The sequence below is a fragment of the Eschrichtius robustus genome, chromosome 19 (genome assembly GCF_028021215.1).
Source record: "Eschrichtius robustus isolate mEscRob2 chromosome 19, mEscRob2.pri, whole genome shotgun sequence".
Taxonomy (NCBI): domain Eukaryota; kingdom Metazoa; phylum Chordata; class Mammalia; order Artiodactyla; family Eschrichtiidae; genus Eschrichtius; species Eschrichtius robustus.
The window spans coordinates 55,812,431-55,822,273 of record NC_090842.1 but is presented as its reverse complement, the minus strand read 5'-3'; the positions used below and the strand labels follow the sequence as shown (position 1 = coordinate 55,822,273).

Here is a 9,843-nt window from a genome sequence, read left to right as displayed (position 1 = left end):
CTCTCCTTGGCGCGCGGTGCCCAGCAGGGGGCAGGCCCGGTCCGGGAAGGGGGATGGGGATGGGGAAGGGCGGGGCGGGGACAAAAGGCAACCTGGAGACCGAGAGAAGGTTTAATGAGCCCCGACCAGGCCCGTTAGTGGGAAGCCTCCTTCTTCTTCCCCTCCTTCTTCTTGCCCTCCTTCTTCTTCTCCTTTTTCACCTTGGGCTTCTTGACCTTGCCCGGGGCGCTTTTGTGCTGCTCGGAGCCGGCAGCGCCGGGCTGTGGGGCGGGGGGCGGGGGGGTGGGGGGGGTGGAGGGAGAGGAGAGAGAGGGTTCGCTTGTGAGACGTCGGCCCGAACTCCTGGCTGGGACTCCGCCCTCACCTGGGGCGCCGGGCACCCGCTAGAGAGGGGTAAGCCTCTTACCTTCGCCTCATTTTCTGAGTCGCTGGAGCTGCAGCTGGAATCTGAGGAGGTTCCGTGCTCGTGGCCGTGGCCGTGGCCGTGGCCGTGGTGATGCTAGTCGGAGGCATGGCAGTGAGGCAGGGGACCCCTTTCCCAGCTCCCATCCCCCCATGTCGGAGGCCCCAGACCTACCGGGGCCCTGGGGTCAGAAACACCCTCCTAAGAATGAAGTGACTTACCTTCAGGTTATCAGCTCCCTGAACTTTGGCGGGGGCGTGCTTGGGGTCTCCCACCTGGCCTGCCCCCTGGGGCTTCTTGGAGGTGGACTTCAGGGCTGCAGAGAGAAGAGAAATTGGGTGCGTTGGTGCAAGCGCAGGGGATGCCCCGTTGGAGGCAGTCCCTGGGTTTGAGTCTGGCCCCCTGCCCCTCAAGCTCCCCACTCCCCAGGAGCGCACCTGCCGACAGGTCGACCTCCATGGTGGTGAGAGAAGGTACGTCTGCAGGGCCAGAGGCAGGGGACGGGCCTTGGGGAGAGGCAGTGGGCCGGCCCCGGAAGTTCTGAGGAGCCCCACCCGAGACCTTTGTTCAGAATCCTTAGCCCTGACTCACGGCCCCTCCCCAGCACCGCCCAACTGGTCCTCTGGGAAATGGGGAGGGTGGACTGTTAACTTCTGTCTCCCCCGCACCACCACCCACCCAGTGAGCCTTGGCAAGTGAGCGGTGGGTGGGGCTGGGGGAGGAATGTGTGGGCAGTTGCAGATTTGAGGGGCTAGAGCTGTTATTAGCTTCCCCTAAAAGGGTCAGGTCCTTGCTTTTGAAGAAATGAGAGGGAGGGTGCCTCCCCGTGCCCTCTGTTTTATGTGATAATACCGACACTCCTTGTGTACTTCCTACGTGCCTGGGGCCGCTGTTCCAAGGGCTTCAGATACATTAACTCACTATAACAATGCCTCTGGCTTGGTGAGAAGCAGTGTCTGAGGAGTGAAAAGCATGAACTTGGAACCAGTCTGCTGATTGGAAGCCCATCTGTATTACTTAGTAGCAGAGGGATCCGGGGAAAGTTACTCCCCCTCTCTGGGCCTCAGTTTCCTCATCTGTAAAGGACAGCTATCATATGGAGCTCTTGTAAGAATCAAATGGATTAGTTTCCCACAACCATGCCTGCACACAGTTACAAGGAGTAAGTGCTTATAAAATAATGTTTGGTTTTTAAGTAAAAGGTAGCTACGGTTGCTATCCCTATTCTACAGATGAGAAAACGGAAGGACCAGTTAAGATGACAAGGGACAAAATTAGCCCCTTATGAACAGGCTAGAACTGAGATTCGAACCCAGGCAGTGTAGCTCAAGTCCAAGGCTGTGCCTGGCCCCTTTGTCTCACCCTGGGGGGGTCACTCAGCAGAAGGGGCAGCCAGGCGAGCCCAGCCTTCCCTCCCCACACTGCGCAGGGCCCAGGTTAGGCTCAGCGAGGAGTTGGGGCCTGCGTCATCTGTTCCGATGGCTGTGAGGCTAGGAGTCCTTGGGAGTCCCTCTGCAGCCCAGCCCTGCTGCCAAGTTGGGTGCCTGGACCTGCAGGAGTGGCAGGCAAGGCTGGCATTTAGGCAGGAGCAGATAGCTGAGGCCTCCGGATGATGATGAGCGTGCAGTAATCAGCCTTGTGCATTCAGGTCTCTGCTCCAAAGTCCATTCCTTAGAGGAGACTGCCCTGACTGCTGGCTCCACAGAGCCTCGTCACTCCATCCCCTTTCCCCTGCTTCGTGGCCAGCATAGATAGCCCTTGCTTACCACTCTCTCAGGTTATCTTTATTCTCACGTGTTCCTTCAGCATATATTTATTGAGTACCTACAATGTGTCCAGCACAGTTCAAGTTCTGGGGACACAGAGCTGAACAAACCCAGCAAAAATTCCAGCCCCATGGAATTGACATTCTAGTGGGGGGAACAAGGCAAAATGTAGAGTATGTTAGAAAAAGCTGGAAACCAAACTGTCCATCAGTTGGTGAATAGATATACAAAATGTGATATATCTATCCATACGATGGAATACTATTCAGCAATAAAAAGGAATGAACTCCTGACATACGCTACAGCTACATAAACCTCAAAAACATTATGCTGGGTGAAAGAAGCCAGACACAAGAGACTGCATATTGTATGATATCATTCATATGAAGTATTCAGAAAAGGCAATTAGAGAGACAAAGTAGATTAGTGGTTGCTGGGAGCTGAGTGTGGGAATGGCGATTAGCTGTAAATGGCCCTGAGGGATCTTACTGGGGGGAAGGGGATGAAAATGTTCAAAAACGGATTTATGGTGATAGTTGCACCGCCTGGTAAAATTATTAAAAATCACTGAATTGTATATTTGAAATGGGTTTTATGTAACTTATAACTCAATGAACTCTATTTTTTTTTAAAAAAAGTAATATGTGTTAAGAAAACTACAGCAAGAAGGGGGACCAGGGAATAACTATGTAGTATGTTTGGGAGACGCTGGATTTCAGATAGAGTTACCAGGGAAGCCTCACTGAAGTCTTTCTTGAGTACAGATCTGAAGGTGAGAAAACAAGCCATGCAAGCACATGGAGGCCTATCTAGGCAGAGGGAGTAGCAAGTGCAAAGGCCCTGAGGCAGGAATGTACCTGTGTATCTGAAGAGCTGGAGGGAGAGAGGTAGAAGAGGAGGGATGGTTGGGGTGGGTGGTGGAATGTCTTGTAAATCAAAGATTTTTGGTCTTTACTCTGAGTGAGAAGAGGAGGTGAACAGTGATTGCGGCTTTGCCGACAACCGTGTGCAGGATGTGAGCGAAAGTGCCTGTCTCTCCTGGCAGAACATAAATTCAGGAGGGTGGGAGCTTCGTTGCTTTGCTCAGCGCCTGGAACGGTGTGACTCAGAGTTGGTGCTCCCTATCACTTGGTGAATTAGGTTACCTGATGCCGGGCAGTGTGGTAACGGCAGGTTAGAGCAAGCTTAGAGTGGCTACGAGTTTGGGTTCTGGAGGTCAGTCTGCTTACAGGTGAATCCCTGCTCTACCCCTTACTGTTCTGTGGACCATTAAGTTAGTCAGTCTGGCCCTCATTGTCCTCCTCTGTCAAATGGAACTTAACCTCATAAGGTAAATGGTTTTGCACAGAGCGTGCCTGGGACAAGGTAAATAGATACTTGATAAATGTTAGTTTTTATTATGATTCACAAACGCAGTCTCATGATTCCTTAAGAAACTGGCAATAGGATCCCCATGTTATATGTAGTTGAGCCCTAAAAGGTACAGTAGGACACTGGGCTAGCAGGTTGTGGGACAGCAGTGTGAGACCTTCCAGACTCAAGAGGAAGTAGTAGCTCTTCACTGCTGTGCTAAATAAAATTGTGGGGTGAGTGAGTGAATGGGTCCAGGGAGACCTCGGCCTGGTCCTTCAGACCCCCAGTTATTCGCTCCTATATTATATTTAGGATGTGGCAGCTTTCAGAGACTCTGAAGACAGAGGCTTAACAAGAGAGCTTCACTTTTCTCTCCCACGAAAACCTGAGCTGGTGGGAGTCCAGAGCAGGTGAGTGGGTGACTCTGCAAGACCATCCAGGGACCGGGCTCCCTCTGTCTGGACGCTCTGCATCCCTCCAGGATGTCGCCCCTGGGCCTGTGGGGAGGCTGGCCCCCACCATCGGGTTCTCAGGAAGGAAAAGGGCAAGTGGAGGGCACACCACTTCCTTTTAAGGACCTGACCTGGAGGCAGCACACATCCCTTCAGTCGGGATTTAGACACCTGGTCACATCCAGCTGCAAGGGAGACAGGGAAACAGCGAGTTTCTAGCTGGGCAGCCACATACCCACTAAAACCTGGGGACTTCTATTACTGAAAGGAAGAAAGGGAAATGGGACACGGGAGCCTATCACTACTGCCTGTCGGCAGCAAGTGTCCCTCCCTTACTCCCCTACTCCGGAAGGTTTATAAATGGAGGCGAGATTAAAGCTGGGAAGGTGGACATAAATACTTGGATGAAAAACGTAGGTGAGACAAGGGCCCCCCTACGACAAGGGCGTGTCCATCTGCTCTTTAAAAGTGAGTTCCCTGCCATTCAGTTCTCATCTTCCATGGCTAATGGAAGCAGAGACAGTAGCTGATGCCTGTCTTCCCCAGGCCCTGCCTGCTCCTGGTATCTAATGGCACTGCCCTCCCCTGCTTGTTTCCTCATTATTTCTGCCTAAAATGACTTGGTCCTATGGGTATAAACAATGCCTTCTCCTTTGTAGGAAAAAGAGACTTGTGTTCCCAACTGGCCTGCAATCCCCATGTCATTCACTGCTAAGATCAGCTTACCTTTTCTCCAGCATTTCACCAGCAGACACGCTTCAGAGGGTCACTCCAACCCTGAAGTTTTTACTTAATCACTGCAGTTTAGGAAGAGAGTTCTGGATGCCAACTTTAGGGGTATAGGACCAAGGAGCGGAGTGCTGGAAGAGACAGTCCTCCATGGGGGTCCGGTGCTCCTGCACGTCTGTGGACTGACGTAGCTAGTTGGAAGAGAAACTGCTGAAGGCCTGGCTTCGTCTTCTTCCTGAAGCTTACATGGCCAGAGTGCCCCAGTCCTACAAACATCATAATCCCTGTTCTGGAGTGTTTTCTTTGAACCTAACCACATCCCAGGAGATGGATGACCTTAAGCACACACTATGCAGGGACTCAGTTTCTTTCCCCACAAGACAGAAACGCTGCACTGGCCCTGGATGTTCTGGAATACTAATAATCAGAAAATCTCAACAGAGCCTCCTTCAGGAGGTGCCAAGGGGCTGACAGCCCAGCTAGGGAAACCCAAGCTTGGCCTCACCCCTCTGACTGTTGTGTTTGGGACTTGATTTTATTCTATTTACAAGCTAATAAATTAAAATTAGCCTTGTAACTGTTTCCAAAGCGCTGGCAGGAGCCTTGAGACTCCTGAGTCAGAGACAAAAGGCTTTGTTACAGCAGCAGCATAAGCATCGACCTGTGTGTTGGCCTCCCCTGCCCCATGGGGGCAAAGCGGAGGTCCAGATGGACACTGCACATGCGGGGACTGGTAGCATTACAATAGAGGGATGCTGAGCGTGGGGTAGACACCGCTTTATAGCAGACAGGAGGCAAGCCTGCTCTTTGTCCCAGAGGGAGCCATTACCTCACCTCACCTCATCCCTCAAGGTGCTCTCACTGCAGACCCAGCCTTGAGAATGGCCCAGGTAAACAGCTGTCAGGGTTGTGCGTTCTTGGAACACCCAGCAAGACACGCAGAAGCAGGAGACCCCCGTGGAGGGCTGTCTTTCCAAACAATGCACCTCTCCTGGCTTCTGATGAATTTTCACATGCGTATGCCATTCTATCAGCTGCTCTGATGGATTAACTTGACTGAGGCTGGGACCAAATTCAGTTTGTCTCATACGGCATTTAATTACTGTCAGCAGGACTCCAAGTAGCAGTGACTCCTGTTGATGAGGCCAATCTGCCATCCAGTGTCCTGGACTCATCAAGCTGTGACCAAGCAGGGCTTATTTCAGACAGCCGGGATGTAATCAAAGGCTAGTCTCTTATCCATTAGGAACCCCACAAGGGAGTTCAGACCGACCTGTTGATCTTTGGTGTCACTGCCAATAATTACAAGGCCCCAGAGCAGGTCCTCATGCCCAATGGAGAGACATCGTGACTCATTCTTTCCCACATGCAAACACGCAGAGTACTGGGCACAAGACACTCCAGTTCAGGATTTGTTATTAAACTTGACTTGGAACACCACTGCACTGGTTTGGTTAAGCCACATGGGCAGTGCCATGAGTAGCTGCAGCCTCAATTGCCATACATGGCATAGCCCGGAGCTGCTTGGCATCAGAAGTGTGTGCTTTTGTTATCAGCCAGATTAGAACAAGGCTGAGCAGGTCCATGTGTTTGTAAACGTCTATGGGTGGGGCCCACATTCAGGCGTTGCTGCTGTTGGCATCGGGTATAGCAGAATGGTTCAGGAGTGGCTGGGTCTATGTGTCACATTGCCTGCTACAGGGCTCAGGCGGACCAGGTGATGGACTGGCAGGCTGCAGTGTTGGATCTAGAGGACAGAAAGAGCACTGATTACACCGCTCCTTCCCCCCCACCTCCTGGGGTCTGAGGTGTTCCCTTGCCAGGTGCCAGGTTGTTATTCTCCCTCCGAGGACACGAAATCAGTGTGACTCCCATCCCAGAAGGTATAGCTTTACCTCTTCTATCATCACCTACTCACACCCAGACCTTTTGTTTGGAAAGGTCAGATGTGAATGGAACAAGCATTTTTACAAATTTACAGAGAACACGTGGGCCACTGTAGGGAGACGTGGCAGGCAGGGCACTCAGTGACCAAGTGGTCATTGTTTTCATGACCTGGGACTAGTCATCCAAGAAAGAATCTCGGAGGCTGAACCAGAATTAATTCCTGAGGCCCCCCTTTGGTCAGCTGCCACCCAGAGGGTGCACCAACCAGGCGAACCTGGGCTTGCTGTTAGGGGGAAGAAAGATGCATCATACACAGGAATGATGAGGGTAGAATTCCAAATTTTCGAAATAGCCTATGTAACTCCCAACCCCTTTGACCTGATCTTTACCCAGGAGATAGAGATAAATCCTTTCTGGTGACAAACACATTCAGTGACCAAACTACCTTACTAAAGTGTATGGACCAGGAAGAGGTAGAGATCTTTGTTGAGTTGATTTTTCAGAAGTCCATTCCACCTCTGAGGATGACAAAGGCCATGAAATGTCCATTGAACACCTTGGCTACTGGCCTATTGTTAGGCAGCTTTTGCAACGAAAAGAGGACCAACGTCAGCCTTTAAATGGTCTAGAAAGTGGAAAACATGGCAGTTTAGTTTCAAGGGCCATAGTGGCGTGGCAGGAGGTGGCTGACCAGACTGGAAGAGCAGCGTCGTAACCCGGAAAAGTACAGAAGGGAGACAGACACCACTGGCAGACAAGGAGCGCCGCAAGGCCCCATGCTGTCAATCTGCCAGGAGCAAGTGGAGCCACGGGGCCTCCCAAACCACAAGACAGAACAGGACAAATTCTGGCAGAAGTGAGTCACAGAGATAACTTCTGCATCAGAAACATATAAAGGTACACTATGAAAAGCCTGCGAAAACTCGACTGGCCTTGATGGTGTTAGGAGAATTCACTTCATGATCTTCCTACTGCAGTAGAATTATTTAAGTGATTCCCAGACTTCCCTGGTGGTCCAGTGGTTAAGACTCTGAGCTTCCAATACGGGGGGCGCAAATTCGATCCCTGGTCAGGGAACTAATATCCCACACGTCACATGGCACGGCAAAAAAAAACAACGAAAAAAGTGAAGTGATTCCCAACAGTTTCTTTTCAAATCCAAACACACTACTTTTGTCCTTCACATGAAGGAGAGACAACTCTTGTTCAAGCAGGTAGAGAAAGGCCAGAGGCATCAGTGGGTCTGAGGTTCCTGAATCCAAAGGGATACATGAGTGGACCTGAGAGTTGCTCGTGGGGTGGCAGGGTGGGTGTAGGGAAGAACCACCGACTACTAAGGAGGAACGAGGACACAGGTAGGTGGGCAGAGGTGGCCACCACTTACCATGGGCAACCTGACATCTATGATCTCATGTGACCCTCACATCCACCCACCTTACAGGTGAGGAAACCGGAGGTTCAAAGGAGTTAAGTGACCTGCTTGCTGTTGCACACCTGGAGGCGGGTGGTAGGCGGAGAGTCTCTTCCCAATGTCTAGGCCCTCTTTCCCTGGACCACAGGCTCTTGAGGAGCACTGGGGAGGCGGGGGGGGGGGGGCGGGGGGGCGGGGAGGGGAACGGGGGCGGGTGTCCCAATTTGTCTGGGATATGGCACCTGTTCACCAACTCTGAGTCAACCACAGTGAGGGCCTGGAGCACCAGGCTGCCTGGAAGGCTTGGCAGGGAGAATGCCAGAATCCATGAGCAACGTCTACCATGGACCAGAGAGGCTGGGGGGGATTAACTGGATGAGGTATTTAGCCAATTGCTTCTGTAATAGATTTCTAAACCCTAATGGACACAAGCCTTTCCCCCAATGTACAGTCATCCCTCTAAGATATTGTGTGTTCAGTTCCAGACTACCACAACAAAGCAAGTATCACAATAAAGTCACATGAATTTTTTGATTTCCTGGTGCATATATAAGTTATGTCTACACTATAGTCTATTAAGTGTGCAATCGCATTGTGTCTAAAACAACAATGTATATACCTTAATTTAAAAATACTTTAGGGCTTCCCTGGTGGCGCAGTGGTTGAGAATCTGCCTGCCAATGCAGGGGACGCGGGTTCGAGCCCTGGTCTGGGAAGATCCCACATGCCGCGGAGCAACTCGGCCCGTGAGCCACAATTACTGAGCCTGCGCGTCTGGAGCCTGTGCTCGGCAACGAGAGGCCGCGATAGTGAGAGGCCCACGCACCGCGATGAAGAGTGGCCCCTGCTTGCCACAACTAGAGAAAGCCCTCGCACAGAAACGAAGACCCAACAAAGCCATACATACATACATACATACATACATAAATAAGAAGAATGTAAGCAGACAAGAATAGCATTAAAAAAATAAAAAATAAATACTTTAAATGCTTACCATCATCTGACAACGCAGCGTTGCCACAAACCTTCAATTTGTAAAAAAAAAACCCCAAAACTGAAAAAACAGAAAAAACCCCTGCAGTATCTGCGAACTGCAATAAAAGGAGGTATGTCTGTACAGAATGTGGCCTTTTGGCCTGAAGGGATTTCTACGAAGGGTCAAGGAAAGGAGGGCTTATTGTCTTTTTGTTCCAATTTATTTTTAAATAAATTAAAAAAAAAAAAATCATGGATGCCAAAGTGGGTCATTAAAAAAAAAAGTGTGGTCTGACCAAAAATTTTTTTAAGATTTTTTTACCTTTTTTTAAAATTAATTTTTTATTTATTTTATTTTGGCTGTGTTGGGTCTTCGTTGCTGCATGCGGGCTTCCCCTAGTTGCGGTGAGCAGGGGCTACTCTTTGTTGTGGTGCGCAGGCTTCTTGTTGTGGTGGCTTCTCTTGTTGTGGAGCACGGGCTCTAGGCATGCAGGCTTCGGTAGTTGTGGCTCACGGGCTCTAGAGCGCAGGCTCAGTAGTTGTGGCACATGGGCTTAGTTGCTCCACGGCATGTGGGATCTTCCTGGACCAGGGATCAACAAACCTGTGTCCCCTGCATTGGCAGGCGGATTCTTAACCACCGCGCCACCAGGCAAGTCCCTAAGACCGAAATTTTTAAAAAGTGAAATAGAATAAGAAAATAATCAGAGCTTACCACAGGTGGTAAGGCTAAGTGTTGTTTGGTGAAACTTTATGGGCACTCCGTTGAAATGTAAGATGTATTTCATTCAAGAAGATCTGAAAGGTGCTATTGTTTTAAGAAGTTTGTTTCTGGAATGGGACATCTCATGTAGTGTCCTGTGGTAA

General features: G+C 50.5%; 1 protein-coding gene across 1 annotated transcript; it reads right to left on the bottom strand.

Annotated features, from left to right (window-relative positions):
- Positions 1 to 97: 97 nt before the first annotated feature.
- On the bottom strand, positions 98 to 973 carry C19H19orf33 (chromosome 19 C19orf33 homolog). The gene is made up of 4 exons (XM_068528697.1): positions 841 to 973; positions 625 to 719; positions 407 to 499; positions 98 to 260 (listed from the first exon to the last, which is right to left on the bottom strand). The coding sequence occupies exons 1-4, from the start codon at positions 860 to 862 to the stop codon at positions 135 to 137; spliced, it is 336 nt and encodes a 111-aa protein (XP_068384798.1). The 5' UTR covers positions 863 to 973; the 3' UTR covers positions 98 to 134.
- Positions 974 to 9,843: the final 8,870 nt, after the last annotated feature.